Source organism: Mobula hypostoma, chromosome 8 (assembly GCF_963921235.1).
Source record: "Mobula hypostoma chromosome 8, sMobHyp1.1, whole genome shotgun sequence".
Classification (NCBI taxonomy): Eukaryota; Metazoa; Chordata; class Chondrichthyes; order Myliobatiformes; family Myliobatidae; genus Mobula; species Mobula hypostoma.
Genome location: NC_086104.1, coordinates 1,743,428 through 1,760,300, shown reverse-complemented (window position 1 = coordinate 1,760,300; position 16,873 = coordinate 1,743,428). Strand labels below are relative to the sequence as shown.

Below are 16,873 nucleotides of genomic sequence, written 5' to 3'. Positions count from 1 at the left end.
TGATAGAGTGTGACCTGAAAGCAGCCTGGTACAGTGGGAACTGACTGTAGTCTAGTACAGTGAGAACTGAAGGCAGTCTGGTACAGTGGGAACTGACAATGGTCCAGTACAGTGTGAATTGACTGCAGTCCAGTACAGTGTGAACTGATTGTAGTCTGGTACAGTGTGAGCTGACTAAAGTCCAGTACAGTGTGTATTGACTGTAGTCTGGTACAGTGGGAACTGAGGCAGTCTGGTACAGTGTGAACTGACTGTAGTCCAGTACAGATTGTAGTCTGATACAGTGTGAACTGAAGGAAGTCTGGTATAGTGGGAACTGACTGTAATCTGATACAATGTGAACTGACTGTAGTCCGGTACAGGGTTAACTGACTGTAGTCTGATAGAGTGTGACCTGAAGGCAGCCTGGTACAGTGGGAACTGACTGTAGTCTAGTACAGTGAGAACTGAAGGCAGTCTGGTACAGTGGGAACTGACTGTAGTCCAGTACAGAGTGAACTGATTGTAGTCTGATATAGTGTGAACTGAAGGAAATCTGGTACAGTGGGAACTGAAGGCAGTCTGGTACAGTGTGAACTAACTGTAGTCTGGTACAGTGTGAACTAACTGTAGTCTGGTACAGTAGGGACTGACTGTATTCCAGTACAGTGGGAAGTGAAGGCTGTCTGTACAGTGTGAACTGACTGTATTCTGGTACAGTGAGAAGCGAAGGCTGTCTGTACAGTGTGAACTGAACACTGTAATCTGTATCTGAGTTTAGATTTCGAGATACAGCATGGTAACAGGTCTTTCTGACCCAATGAACCTGTGTCACCCCTGTACACCCACTGTGCAGAGTGCAATGCTGGATTGAATAAATGACTTCCACACAAGGTTGCCCAAATAATCTGAGGTCAAGTTTAATATGCATGAGTCTTCTATCATTCTCTGTGGTGCAACAAGTCCCCTCCGCTCCAGTCCCAGCCAAGTTTTGTGTGACATTTTCACAGCTACCCCGGCTGTTTGAGTTCCGGCCTCATGTTTCCCACAGCATTAAGCTGCGGCAGAGAGTCTGGGGCCACTGCCGGTCACCTGGGAGCCAGGCCCATCGACTCGGACGTGTGACCAAGGGGTGGTGGTGAGACTGTGGGGAGCCTTGCCATCTCTGTGACCACTGACCTCAGTCTCTCCTCACACACCATCTCATCTCAGCATTTATAAAGTCTTCCTTAAATCCACAATCTACAATGGAATACTTTCAGGCAGCTGTCTGACTGGACCACGGCCTGGGCTTTTGCTGGAGGCAGGGGTCCCGGGTCAGTTGTCCTGCTCCTCGATGGAGGGCATTTCCAGGTTCTTCTTCTGCACCAGCCCAGAGACGAAAGCCGACAGGGTCTGCTGTGCACTCTGCCTCCTCCTCCACTTGTGCTTCACCACCTCCCTCACTCTGCCCGTCAGGAAGTAGGTCTCCACTTTTCCCTGCGTCTCCGACACACCCTTCACGTAGATGGGCCCCCGGTACTGCAGGGCGAATCCGCGAAGGTGGAGGATCTGTCGGGTCTGGGCGGGCACCTGGATCCTGCCACTGACCCCTGTGCTGTCCATGCGGCTTGCCAAGTTCACCGTGGTGCCCCAGATGTCAAACTGGGGCTTCTTTGCGCCAATCACCCCAGAGATCGCCGGCCCATGAGTGAACCCTGTGACAGGAGCAAGAGGTGTCAGCTCTGAGGGCCCGGGACAGGATACAGGGGAGAGAGCGAGGGAGGAAGGATAGCCAAGGGAAGGTGGCTGTAGAGAGGACAGAGGTTGGTGTACAGTTGGGGTAAAGGAGAGAACCAAGGGTGGGGCTGACAAGACCATACAGAAGGGGCAGAATTAGGCCATGCAGCCCATCTAATCTGCTCTGCCTTTGGATCAGGGTTGTCTTACCCCTCTCTTTTCCCTTGTCCCTATAACTCTTGATGCCCTGATTAATCAAGAACCAATCAACCGTCACTTTAAATATAACCAAAGACTTGGGCTCCACAGTCATCTGTGGCAACAAAATCCAAAGATTCACCATCCTCTAGTTCAGGAAATTCCTTCTCATCTCTGTTGTAAATGTCCCTCTATTCTGAGGCCACCCTTCTAGCTCTAGACTCCCCCCACCATAGGAAACATGCTCTCCACATCCAGTCTGCTGAGGCTTTTCAATATTCGATAGGTTTCAATGAGATACCCCCCCCGTTCATCTAAACTCCGGTGAGTACAGGCCAAGAGCCATCAAACACGCCTCATAAATTAACCCTTTCATTCCCAGCATCATTCTCTGAGATAAGGGTCCCAAAACTGCTCACAATTCTCCAGGTGCGGTCTGACCAATGCTTTATAAAATCTCAGCATTCCATCCTTGCTGGTGTTCCTGACAAACATCGCTGGGTAACAGTACAAAACAAGTGGCAGTGACCCTGTATCGTTGCGTTCCACATCAGCGTGTGATGTTGAAGAAAGACATGCCCCAACCACCAAATAAAACCTGTTAGTTTCCCCAGGCAGTATTGCTGATCAATACTTCCACACACTGCCCATCCCCCACACCGGCAACCACCACAATGTTAGCATTTCCTGTCACAGTCAGACACTGCTGTTCCTAGCGTCACTTCATTACACACAATCAATCTATATCTATCTATCTATACAGCTTGGCCAACTCTCTCGATAATTCAGGCCCTCTAGTCCTGCCAACAGCCTCAGAAATCTTTTCCGTATCATGCTCCTTCAACAGGGTGACCAGAACTGACATAGTACTCTGTGTGACTTCACCAACAACTTGTACAACTGCAACATAATGTCCCAATTCCAATGGTCAATACCTTCCTCAGCCCACTTCCCCAAATTATGAAGATCCCCCTGAAATCTACGATAACCTTCTTCACTGCAAACAACAGCTCCTGCTTTCGTTTCATAGAACATTACAGCACAGTACAGGACTTATGCCCTGTGATTACAGAACAGTACAGACCTTTACCCCAACGATTACAGCACAGTACAGGACATTTGCCCAATGATTACAGCACAATACAGGACTTTTCCCTAATGATTACAGCACAGTACAGGCCTTTTCCCCTATGATTACAGCACAGTACAGGACTTTTGCCCAATGATTACAGCACAGTACAGGACTTTTTGCCTACTATGTTACATAGAAACATAGAAAATAGGTGCAGGAGTAGGCCATTCGGCCCTTCGAGCCTGCACCGCCATTCAGTATGATCATGGCTGATCATCCAACTCAGAACCCTGTACCTGCCTTCCCTCCATACCCACTGATCCCTCTAGCCACAAGGGTCATATCTAACTCCCTCTTAAATACAGCCAATGAACTGGCCTCAACTGTTTCCTGTGGCAGAGAATTCCACAGATTCACCATTCTCTGAAAATGTTTTTCCTAATCTCGATCCTAAAAGGCTTCCCCTTTATCCTCAAACTGTGACCCCTCGTTCTGGACTTCCCCAACATCGGGAACAATCTTCCTGCATCCAGCCTGTCCAATCCCTTTAGGATTTTATACGTTTCAATAAGATCCCCCTTCAATCTCCTAAATTCCAGAGAGTATAAGCCTAATCGATCCAGTCATTCATCATATGGAAGTCCTGCTATCCCAGGAATCAATCTGGTGAACCTTCTTTGTACTCCCTCTATGGCAAGAATGTCTTTCCTCAGATTAGGGGACCAAAACTGCACATGGTCTCACCAAGGCCTTGTACAACTGCAGTAGTACCTCCCTGCTCCTGTACTCGAATCCTCTTGTTATAAATGCCAGCATACCATTCGCCTTTTTCACCGCCTGCTGTACCTGCATGCCCACTTTCAATGACTAGTCTATAATGACACCCAGGTCTCGTTGCACCTCCCCTTTTCCTAAGGCTACCATTCAGATAATAATCTATTTTCCTGTTTTTGCCACCAAAGTGGATAACTTCACATCTATCCACATTAAATTGCATCTGCCATGAATTTGCCCACTTCCCTAACCTATCCAAGTCACCCTGCATCCTCTTAGCATCCTCCTCACAGCTAACACTGCCGCCCAGCTTCGTGTCATCCGCAAACTTGGAGATGCAGCATTTAATTCCCTCATCTAAGTCATTAATATATATTGTAAAAAACTGGGGTCCCAGCACTGAGCCTTGCGGTACCCCACTAGTCACTGACTACCATTCTGAAAAGGTCCCGTTTATTCCTACTCTTTGCTACCTGTCTGTCAACCAGTTCTCTATCCACATCAATACCTTACCCCCAATACCGTGTGCTTTAAGTTTGCACACTAATCTCCTGTGTGGGACCTTGTCAAAAGCCTTTTGAAAATCCAAATATACCATATCCACTGGTTCTCCCCTATCCACTCTACCAGTTACATCCTCAAAAAATTCTATGAGATTCGTCAGACATGATTTTCCTTTCACAAATCCATGCTGACTTTGTTCGATGGTTTCACCGCTTTCCAAGTGTGCTGTTATCACATCTTTAATAACTGACTCTAACAGTTTCCCCACCACCGATGTTAGGCTAACCGGTCTATAATTCCCCGGTTTCTCTCTCCCTCCTTTTTTAAAAAGTGCGGTTACATTAGCCACCCTCCAATCCTCAGGAACTAGTCCAGAATCTAAAGAGTTTTGAAAAATTATCACTAATGCATCCACTATTTCTTGGGCTACTTCCTTAAGCACTCTGGGATGCAGACCATCTGGCCCTGGGGATTTATCTGCCTTTAATCTCTTCAATTTACCTAACACCACTTCCCTACTAATATGTATTTCCCTCAGTTCCTCCATCTCACTAGACCCTTGTGCTAACATTTTTTTCCCATGAAACACACACAAAATACTGGAGGAATTCAGGCAGCATCTATGGAAAATGAAGAAACAGCCACCATTTTGGCCAAGACCTTTCATCGAGAGTAGAAAGTGAGGGAGAAGATGCTCCTTGGCATTGATTCCATTGTCATATCTTTTCCCTTCTTTTCCATTGCTGATGAAGGGTTTTGGTCTGAAATGCTAACTATTTATTCCTTTCTATAGATGCTGCCTGAGCTGCTGAGTTCCTCCAGCTTTTTCTGTGTGTTGCTTTGGGTTTCCATCATTAAGAACATATGTATCTATACACAGAAAGCTGGTCCCTGGATACTTGGAGGCACATGATAAATTAGGCCAAAGTTTGCATGGTTTCCTTAAAATAAAATCTCCCTGGAAAATCTGTTGGAATTGTTTATAGAAACAACAAGCAAAGGAAAATTGGTGAATGTTGTGCACTTAGATTTTCAGACGGCCTTTCAGAAGCTGCTGCACATGAGGCTGCTTAACAAGGTAAGAACCCATGGTATTATAGGAAAGATACTAGCATGGATAGAGCATTGGTTGATTGGCAGAAGGCAAAGAGGGGGAATTAAGACCATAAAACCATAAGATATAGGAGCAGATTTCAGCCATTCAGCCCATCAAGTTTGCTCCGCCATTCCATCATTGCTGATCTCAGATCCCACTCAACCCCATACATCTGCCTTCTCACAATATCCTTTGATGTCCTGTCTGATCAGAAAATGATCAACTTTCACTTTAAATATACCCACGCACTTGACCCCACCGCAGTCTGCGGCAGAGCATTCGACGGATTTATTACTCTCTGGCTAAAAAAAAATCCTCCTTACCTCTGTTCTAAACGGTCACCCCTCACGTTTGAGGCTGTGCCCTCCAGTTCTGGACACCCTCACCATCAGAAACATCCTCTCCACATCCACCCTATCTAGTCCTTTCAACACTCGGTAGGTCTCAGTGAGATCCCCGTGCATTCTTCTAAATTCCAGTGAGTACAGGCCCAAAGCTGCCAAATGCTTCTCTTAATTTCCCCTTAATTTCCAGAATCATTCTTATGAACCTCCTCAGGACTCTCTCCAATGACAACTCATCCTTTCTGAGATATCCGGTCCAAAACTGTTGACAATACTCCAAGTGCAGCCTGACCAGTGTTTTATAAAACCTCAGCATTATCTCCTTGTTTTTATATTCCAGTCCCCTTGAAATAAATGCCAACATTGCATTTGCCTTCTTTACCACAGCTAACCTGTAAATTAATTTCCTGGAAGTCTTGCACGAGGACTCCTAAGACCCTCTGCACCTCTGACGTTTGAAACTTCTTCCCATTTAGATAATAGTCTGCACTATAGTTCCTTTTACCAAACTGCATTATCATATATTTCCCAACATTATATTCCATCTGCCACTTTGCCCTCTCATTTTAGCCATTTCAGCCCTGGGGAAAAAGCCTCTGACTATCCACACATCAATGCCTCTCATCGTCTCATACACCTCTATCAGGTCATCTCTCATCCTTCATCACTCCAAGGAAAAAAAGCCGAGTTCACTCAACCTATTCTCATAAGGCATGCTCCCCAATCCAGGCAACACCCTTGTAAATCTCCTCTGCACCCTTTCTATGGTTTCCACATCCTTCCTGTAGTGAGGTGACCAGAACTGAGCACAGTATTCCAAGTGGGGTCTGACCAGGGTCCTGTATAGCTGCAACATTACCTCTCGGCTCTTAAACTCAATCCCATGATTGATGAAGGCCAATACACCATATGCCTTCTTAACCACAGAGTCAACCTGTGCAGCAGCTTTGAGTGTCTTACAGACTCAGATCCCAAGATCCCTCTGATCCTCCACACTGCCAAGAGTCTTACCATTAGTCTTACCAGATAGTGGAATCAAAGGTTATGGGGATAAGGCAGGAACTGGATACCGATTGTGGATGATCAGCCATGATCACAGTGAATGGTGGTGCTGGCTCGAAGGGATACTATAATACTTAATACTATATTCTGCCATTATACTTGACCTACCAAAATGAACCACCTCACACTTATCTGGATTGAACTCTATCTGCCACTTCACAGCCCAGTTTTGCATCCTATCAATGTCCCGCTGTAACCTCTGACAGCCCTCCACACTATCCACAACACCTCCAACCTTTGTGTCATCAGCAAATTTACTAACCCATCCCTCCACTTCCTCATCAAGGTCATGTATAAAAATCACGAAGAGAAGGGGGCCCAGAACAGATCCCTAAGGCACAACACTGGTCACCGACCTCCATGCAGAATATGACCCGTCTACAATCACTCTTTGCCTTCTGTGGGCAAGCCAGTTCTGGATCCACAAAGCAATGTCCCTTTGGATCACATGCCTCCTTACTTTCTCAATAAGCCTTGCATGGGTTACCTTATCAAATGCCTTGCTAAAATCCATATACACTGCATCTACTGCTCTACCCTCGTCAATGTGTTTAGTCACATCTTCAAAAAGTTCAATCAGGCTCGTAAGGCACAACCTGCCTTTGACGAAGCCATGTTGACTATTCCTAATCATATTATGCCTCTCTATACGTTCATAAATTCTGCCTCTCAGGATCTTCTCCATCAACTTACCATCCACTGAAGTAATACTCACTGGTCTATAATTTCCTGGGCTATGTCTACTCCCTTTCTTGAATAAAGGAACAACATCCGCAACCCTCCAATCCTCCAGAACCTCTCCCGTCCCCATTAATGATGCAAAGATCATCATCAAAGGCTCAGCAATCTCCTCCCTCACCTCCCACAGTAGCCTGGGGTACATCTCCTCTGGTCTCAGTGACTAATCCAACTTGATGCTTTCCAAAAGCTCAAGCACATTGTCTTTCTTAATATCTATATGCTCAAGCTTTTCAGTCCACTGTAAGTCATCCCTACAATTGCCGAGATCCTTTTCCATAGTGAATACTGAAGCAAAGTAATCATTAAGTACCTCTGCTATCTCCTCTGGTTCCATACACACTTTACCACTGTCACACTTGATAGGTCCTATTCTTTCAAGTCTTATCCTCTTGCTCTTCACATGCGTGTCAAATGCCTTGGGGTTTTCCTTAATCCTGTCTGCCAAGGCCTTCTCATGGCCCCTTCTGGCTCTCCTAATTTCTTTCTTAAGCTCCTTCCTGCTAGCCTTATAATCTTCAAGATCTCTATCATTACCTAGTTTTTTGAACCTTTTGTAAGCTTTTTCTTCTTGACTAGATTTACAATAGCCTTTGTACACCACGGTTCCTGTACCCTACTGTTCTTTCCCTGTCTCATTGGAACGTACCAATGCAGAACGCCACGCAAATATCTCCTGAACATTTGCCACATTTCTGCTGTACATTTCCTTGAGAACATCTGTTCCCAGTTTATGCTTCCAAGTTCCTGCCAGATCGCCTCATATTCCCCCTTACTTCAATTAAACGCTTTCCTAATTTGTCTGTTCCTATCCCTCTCCAATGCTACGGTAAAGGAGATAGAATTGTGATCACTATCTCCAAAATGCTCTCCCACTGAGAGACCTGACACTTGACCAGGTTCATTTCCCAAGACCAGATCAAGTCTTCTCTTCTCCTGTAGGTTTATCTATATATTGTGTCAAGAAACCTTCCTGAACACACCTAACAAATTCCACCCCATCTAAACCCCTTGCTCTAGGGAGATGCCAATCAATGTTTGGGAAATCAAAATCTCCCACCACGATAACCCTGTTATTATTACACCTTTCCAGAATCGGTCTCCCTATCTACTCCTCGATGTCCCTGTTACTGTTGGGTGTCCATAAAAAACAGCGAGTAGAGTTATTGACCCCTTCCTGTTCCTAACTTCCACCCACAGAGACTCCAAAGGCAATCCCTCCATGACTTCCTCCTATTCTGTAGCCTTGACACTATCTCTGAACAACAGTACCACGCCCCCACCTTTTTTGCCTCCCTCCCTGTCCTTTCTGAAACATCTAAAGCCTGGCACTCGAAGTAACCATTCCTGGGGTCCTCTGCCATCCAAGTCTCTGTAACGGTCACAACATCATAGCTCCAAGTACTGATCCATGCTCTAAGCTCATCTGTTTTGTTCATAATACTCCTTGCATTAAAATAGACACATCTCAAACTATCAGTCTGAGTGCTTCCTTTCTCTATCACCGGCCTATCTTCCCTCTCGCACTGTCTCCAAGCTTTCTCTATTTGTGAGCCAACCACCTCTTCCTCCGTCTCTTCAATTCAGTTCCCACCCTGTATGTCAAGTTTAAACTCTCCCCAAAAGCTGTAGCAAACCAGGATATTGGTCCCCCTGGGATTTAAGTGCAACCCGTCCTTTTTGTACAGGTCACACCTGCCCAAAAAGAGGTCCCAATGATCCAGAAATCTGAATCCCTGCCCCCTGCTCCAATCCCTCAGCCACACATTTATCCTCCACCTCACTCTATTCCTATGTTCACTGTCATGTGGCATAGGCAGTAATCCAGAGATTACTACCTTTGAGGTCCTGCTTCTCAACTTCCTTCCTAACTCCCTGTAGTCTGTTTTCAGGACTTCCTCCCTTTTTCTACCTATGTCGTTGGTACAAATATGTACCACGATCTCTGGCTGTTCTCCTTCCCACTTCAGGATAGCATGGACATGACCAGAAACATTCCGGACCCTGGCACCTGGGAGGCAAACTACCATCCGTGCTTCTTTCCTGTGTCCACAGAATCACCTGTCTGACCCCCTAACTGTAGAGTCCCCTATCACTGCTGCCACCCTCTTCCTTTCCCTACCCTTCTGAACCTAGGGCTAGACTCTGTGCCAGAGGCACGACCACAGTTGCTTCTCCCAGATAGGCCGTCTCCCCCAACAGTACTCAAACAGGAGTACCTATTGTTAAGGGGGACAGCCACAGGGGTACTCTCTAGTATCTGACTCTTTCCCTTCCTTCTCCTGACTGTTATCCAGTTATCTGTCTCCCCAGGCCCCGGAGTGACTGCCTGCCTATAGCTCCTCTCTATCACCTCCTCACTCTCCCTGACCAGACAAAGATCATTGAGCTGCATCTCCAGTTCCCTAATCCGGTCCCTAAGGTGCTGCAGCTCAATGCACGTGGCGCAGATGTGGCCGTCTGGGAGGCTGGGAGACTCCAGGACTTCTCACACCAGCCTCACACACATATTTCCTGTCGACATTCTACCTCACCTCGGCCCGTTATTGCCTAAGCCCCGTTGAACCAAAGCCTTCCTACTCTGACACCCTCTCTTTAAAGCTGTCTCCTTTCAACTCTCCTCGCTGTTCTAACTGGCTGACGTCCACACGCTTGCGCAGTCTTGTCTCGATTTACTAATGCTTTACTAAAGACCATGCAGACAACATTCACCGCTCTGCCCTCATCACCCTGTCAAAAAAAACTCAATCATGACCTTCCCCACACAAAGCCATACTGGCTGTCCCTAAACAGATTGTGGGATTCCAAATGCTGACATATCCTATCCCCAAGAATTTTCTCCAGCAAGAAGCCAGAATAAAAAAGTGGAGAGCGAGGAAGGAGTACAAATTGGTAGGTGATTGATGAGACCAGGTGAGGGGGAAGGTGGGTGGGTGGGAGAGAAGGAATGAAGTGAAAACTGGGAGGGTATAAGCGGAAGGTAAAGAAGAAGAGGGAAGACCATGAGAGCAAGAGAAGCAGAGGGAGATGATATCCAGGTGAGGAGAAGAGGAGAGCCAGAATGGGGAATGGAAAAGAAAAGGGAGGGAGGGAGGGAGAAATTACTGAAACTTAGAGAAATCGATATTCATGCTGTCAGGTTGGAGGCTGCCCAGACAGAATATGAGGTATTGTTCCTCCTACTTGAGAGTGGCTTCAGTGCAGCAGTGGAGAAGGCCGTGGACTGACACGTCAAATGGGAATGGAGAGTAGAATTAAACTGGGTGGCCACTGGCATAACCTGTGGAGGGTGGAGCAAAGGTTCTGAACAAAGCAGTTCCTCAATCTATACTGGGTCTCACCAACGTAGAGGAGGCCATATCGAATAAATAAAGACCCCAACAGATTCACAATGAAGTGTTGCCTCGTCTGGGGATCTGAAAGGATGTGAAGGGGCAGATGGAGCCATGTATCACGTGCAAGGTTAACTGCCAGGATGGAGATCAGTGGGGAGGGATGGGAAGATAGGGTTGCCACCTACAGCGAGCCCAGTGGAAAGCTGGGGGGGCGGGTGCAGGAGAGTATGTTCCAGAGTTGTGTTGCATGTGCAGTCCCCATTCCCTGTTGCTGTGAAAATGCATGCAGAGACTCACCAACACGGAGCGTGAAGTTGATGGAAGAGTGCTTTTGAATCTCAAGCATGATGTTCTCAAGAGCCAGAGAGAAGTCCGCCAGGGTGCAGAGATGGTGCCAGGCATCAGCAGTCCCCTGGAACAGAGAGCTGTCTCGGTCACTGGGTTCATTACTGTCACTGTCTCCCTGGAACAGAGTGTGGTCTCGGTCACTGGGTTCATTACTGTCACTGTCTCCCTGGAACAGAGTGTGGTCACGGTCACTGGGTTCATTACTGTCACTGTCTCCCTGGAACAGAGTGTGGTCTCGGTCACTGGGTTCATTACTGTCACTGTCTCCCTGGAACAGAGTGTGGTCACGGTCACTGGGTTCATTACTGTCACTGTCTCCCCTGGAACAGAGTGTGGTCTCTTAGCCCCTGACCTCTCGTTGTAGTCCCAACCAGTTACAGTGGGAAACGCCTGCTTGCATATACCCTATCTATACTCTTCATAATTCTGTACACCTCTATCAAATATCCACTCAGTCTTCTGCATTTCAAGTAATCAAGTCCTAACCTATACAATCTTTCCTTACCACTCAAGTCCTCCAATTCCAGCAACATCCTTGTAAGTTTTCTCTGTATTGTTTCAACCTTATTTACATCTTTCCTGTAGGTAGGTGATCTAAACTCCACACAATACCTCAAACTAGGCCTCACCAATGCTTATACAACTTCAACACAGCATCCTGCCTCATGGACTCAATACCTTGACTTATGGCCAATATGCAAGAAGTTTTTTTTTATGAGGTTATCTACCTGTGACACCACTTTCACTTAGGTATGGACCTGTATTCCCACATCTCATTGTTCTGCAGTATTCCTCAGTGTCCTACTGTTCACTGTGTAAGACTGACCCTGGCTGGTTGTACCAAAATGCAACTTGTCTGCATTAAATTCCATCTGCTATTTTTTTAGCCCATTTCTCCAGTTGGTCTAAATCCCACTGCAAACTCTGATAGTCTTCTTTGCTGTCCATTATACCTCCAACTTGGTGTCACCTGTAAATTTGGTGATCCAGTTAACCACATTATCATCCAGATCATTGATATAGATGACAAACAAACAAACACTGATCCCTGCGACACTCCACTAGTCACAGGCCTCCAGTCAGACAGGCAACCCTCTATTACCACCCTCTGGTTTCTCCCACAAAGCCAATGTCTAATCAAATTTGCCACCTTATCTTGAATGCTGAGTGACCAGCCTCCTGTGCGGGACCTTGTCAAGTGCCTTGCTAAAGTTCATGTAGACAACAACTACTGCCTTGTCTTCATCAACTTTCCTGGTAACTTCCTGGTAGCATGACCTACAATGCACAAAGCCACGCTGACTGTCCCCAATCAGTCAATGTATATTCAAATACTCATATGCAGTTCATTGGAATACCTTCCAATAACTTTCCCACTGCTGATGTCACACTCATCTGTCCATATTTTCCTGGTTTATTTTAACGGCCTTTTGTAAACAGCAGAATAACATTAGCAATCTCCAGTCTGCCTACCTCATTTGTCACTAAGGATGATTTAAATACTGTATCTCTGACATAAGATATAAGCTATAAGAGCAGAATTAGGCCATTTGGCCCATTTATTCTGCTCTGACATTTCATCATGGCTGATCCAATTTTCCTCTCAGCCACAAACTCCTACCTTCTCCCCAGATCCCTTCATGCTCTGAACAATCATGAATCTAGCAACCTTTGCCTTAAATATACATTAAGACTTGGCCTCCAAGACTGCCTATGGCAAAGAATTCCACAGATTCAGCAGTCTCTGGCTAAATAAATTTCTCCTCATCTCCACTCTAAAAGATCACCCCTCTATTCTGAGACAGTGTCCTCTGGTCTTATAAAATCCCCCATCAGAGGAAACGTCCCCTCCACATCCACTCTAACAAGGCCTTGAACCATTCAATAGATTTCCATGAGGTCACCCATCATTCTTTTGAATTCTTGTGACTACAGGACCAGAGCCATCAAACACTCTTCATGTGACAAGCCGTTCAATCCTGGAATCATTTTCGTGAAGCTCCTTTAAAGCTTCTCCACTTTCAGAACATCCTTTCTAAGAAATGTTATGATGAGGTTGTTGGAATGTTATGATGAGGTTGTATAAGGCATTGGTGAGGCCGAATCTGGAGTATTGTGTTCAGTTTTGGTCACCAAATTACAGGAAGGATATAAATAAGGTTGAAAGAGTGCAGAGAAGGTTTACAAGGATGTTGCCGGGACTTGAGAAACTCAGTTACAGAGAAAGGTTGAATAGGTTAGGACTTTATTCCCTGGAGCGTAGAAGAATGAGGGGAGATTTGAGAGAGGTATATAAAATTATGATGGGTATAGATAGAGTGAATGCAAGCAGGCTTTTTCCACTGAGGCAAGGGGAGAAAAAAAACCGGAGGACATGGGTTAAGGGTGAGGGGGGGGAATTTAAAGGGAACATTGGGGGGGGCTTCTTCACACAGAGAGTGGTGGGAGTATGGAATGAGCTGCCAGATGAGGTGGTAAATGCGGGTTCTTAATTAACATTTAAGAATAAATTGGACGAATACATGGATGGGAGGTGTATGGAGGGATATGGTCCGTGTGCAGGTCGGTGGGACTAGGCAGAAAATGGTTCGGCACAGCCAAGAAGGGCCAAAAGGCCTGTTTCTGTGCTGTAGTTTCTATGGTTTCTATGGTGAAAGGGGCCTGAACCTGCTCACAATACTCCAAGTGAGGCCTCACCAGTGCTTCATAAAGTTTCAGCATTACATCCTTGCTTTATATTCCAGTCCTCTTGAAATGAATGCTAACATTGCATTTGCTTTCCTCAGCACCGACTTAACCTGCAAATTAACCTTTAGGGAATCCTGCACAAGGACTCCCTAGTCCCTTTGTGCCTCAGATTTTTTTATTTTCTCTCCATTGAGAAAATAGTCAACTCTTTCATTTCTTCTACCAAAGTGCATGACCATATTCCATCTGCCATTTCTTTGTTCATTTTCTGAATCTGCCTAAGTCCTTCTGTAGCATCTCTACTTCCTTGCAATTACCTCTCCCTCCACCTATCTGCATATTGTCTGCCTACTTTGCAACAAAGCTGTCAGTTCCATCATCCAAATCGTTGACAATTAACATGAAAAGAATCGGTCTCAATTCAGACCCCCGTGGAACATCACTAGTCACTGGCAGCCAACCGGGAAAGGCTCCCTCTATTCCCACTCTTTGCCTTCTGCCACTCAGTCACTGCTTTATTCATGCTAGAATCTTTTCTGTAATGCCGCAGACGTGTTGCTTACTTAGCAGCCTCATATGTGGCACCTTGTCAAAGACCTTCTGAAAATCCAAGTACACAACTTCTACTGATTCTCCACTGTCTATCCTGCTTGCTATTTCTTCAAAGAATTCCAACAGGTTTGTCAGGTATCTTCCCTTGATGAAACCATGCTGACTACAGCCTATTTTACCAAGTACGCTGAGACCTCATCCTTAATAATTGACTCCAACATCCTCCCATTCACTGAGGTCAGACTAACTGGCCTATAGTTTTCTTTCTTCCGCCTCTCTCCCTTCTTGAAGTGGAGTGACATTTGCAATTTTCCAGTCTTCCAGAAGCATTCCAGAATCTAATAATTCCTGAAAGGTCATTACTAGTGCCTTCACAATCTCTTGAGCCACCTCTTTCAGAACCCTGGGGTGTACACAATCTTGCCCAGGTGACATATCTACCTTCAGACCTTTCAGTTTTCCAAGAACTTTCTCTAGTCACCTCTTTCACGGTGGTGTCTGAAAAGAGGATGCTGTCTAAGTTGCATGCCATCTTGGACAATGTCTCCCATCCACTACATAATGTACTGGGTGGGCACAGGAGTACATTCAGCCAGAGACTCATTCCACCGAGATGCAGCACAGAGCGTCATAGGAAGTCATTCCTGCTTGTGGCCATCAAACTTTACAACTCCTCCCTTGGAGGGTCAGACACCCTGAGCCAATAGGCTGGTCCTAGATTTATTTCATAATTTACTGGCATAATTTACATATTACTATTTAACTATTTATGGTTCTATTACTACTTATTATTTATGGTGCAACTGTAACGAAAACCAATTTCCCCCGGGATCAATAAAGTATGACTATGACTATAGTTATGGTAATGTCACACACTTCATGAGCTCTGACACGTGAAACTTCCACCATACTACTGGTGTCTTCCACAGTGAAGACTGATGCAAAATAGTTATTCATTTCATCCGCCATTTCCTTAGTCTCTGTTACTATCTCTCCAGCATAGTTTTCCAGCTGTCCAATATCCATTCTCACGTCTCTTTTACACTTCATGTATCTGAAGAAACTTTTGGTATCCTCTTTAATATTATTGGCTAGCTTACTTTTGCATTCCATCTTTACCTTCTTAATTACCTTTTAGTTGCCTTCTGGAGGTTTTTTAAAGCTTCCCAATCCTCTAACCACACACTAATCTTTGCTATATTATATGCCATCTCTTAGACTTTTATGTTGGCTTTGACTTCTCTTGTTAGCCATGGTTGTGTCATCTTGTCTTCTTATTCTTCTTTGGGATGTACAGTATACATCCTGTGCCTACCAACTTGGCCACCACTGCTGACATACAAACTGGAGAGTATAGTGGTTAAGTGTTGAAACACTCTCTGAAGGTTGGGCACCACCTGACAACATCTGCTCCTGGCCAGAGACTACGGTTACCTCATCAGGTAACTATAGAGAGAACCCTGGTGTAAGATGCAAGCAACATATGGTTTGCCAGTGACTTTCAGGAAAGACTGGATGGCAATCGAGAGTTCGGTGACGTGGGAAAGACAGTTGGCCTCCAGGAAAGATTGGCACGGGCACACAAGGCTAGAACCTTGTGTGCTGTACTCACAAGAGGGCACCATACAAGCTACTGACGAACTAAATATGCAATACTCCCAGAGTCTCTGGATCTGGGGAGGGGAGGATGAGAGACTCAATAGGACGGACATTACGGCAATGGCCAGGACTAGAAATATGATATTGACAAGGCTCAAGCAAACAACACTGTCCAGGGAGGCATTCATTGTAACAGGCCATTGTGACAAAATCTGCAAAAACATCAAAGGCCTGAAGATACATCAAGGTACAACTGTGAAACGAAGACAACTCAAATGCCATGCACCACTCAGCATCTGGTGAGACGATAGAGAACTCCAGCCAGGAAGCACCCCACAGAGCTGAAGAGCTTTCCTCAGCTGAGTTACCCCACTGCCCACCAAACAAGAGACCAAATGAGTGACGGCCTAATCCATTCATCAAGGAAAGACAGGATCAGATGGTCTGGATCATCAGACAATGTATCTTGGAAGCAGTTCGATGACAACCTGGTTGCAACTTGGAAGTTACACTGGCAGGACCTGTCTATAGGAAAATCGACTCCCTCACAGACATTGTGTTCAACTTTGCTAAAGAGCGATTTAGCCCAATGGAGTAGAAAGGGGATCTTAAACCATCACAGCAACTAAACAGGAGGGAAACGGACATTTGCCACCTGAGATGTGAGATAAAGACAATTCAAAAACAGTTCACCTGATGAAAATGAAGTGACAAAGATCGAACCAGCAAACTGCAAGAACTGTGTAAGCTCAGGAAGGTGGAGCAGCTGCAGAAATGATGAAGGGAGAAAGGGAGAAGGAGAGCCATTCAGGTTTACCAGGGCTCTTCTCAATCAGAAAAGATCTGGCACCCTAACCAGCTCAAA

At 45.6% G+C, this 16,873-nt stretch overlaps 1 protein-coding gene across 1 annotated transcript in view; it reads right to left on the bottom strand.

Annotated features, from left to right (window-relative positions):
- Positions 1-955: 955 nt before the first annotated feature.
- The window catches only part of LOC134350614 (adenylate cyclase type 8-like), a 140,079-nt gene continuing 124,161 nt past the window's right edge, over positions 956-16,873 (bottom strand). Inside the window, exons 17-18 of the mRNA XM_063056082.1 lie at positions 11,119-11,233; positions 956-1,676 (exon numbers count right to left, since the gene is read on the bottom strand). Coding sequence (XP_062912152.1) covers positions 1,297-1,676; positions 11,119-11,233 — 495 coding nt within the window. The 3' untranslated portion in view covers positions 956-1,296. The remainder of the gene's footprint in view (positions 1,677-11,118; positions 11,234-16,873) is intronic.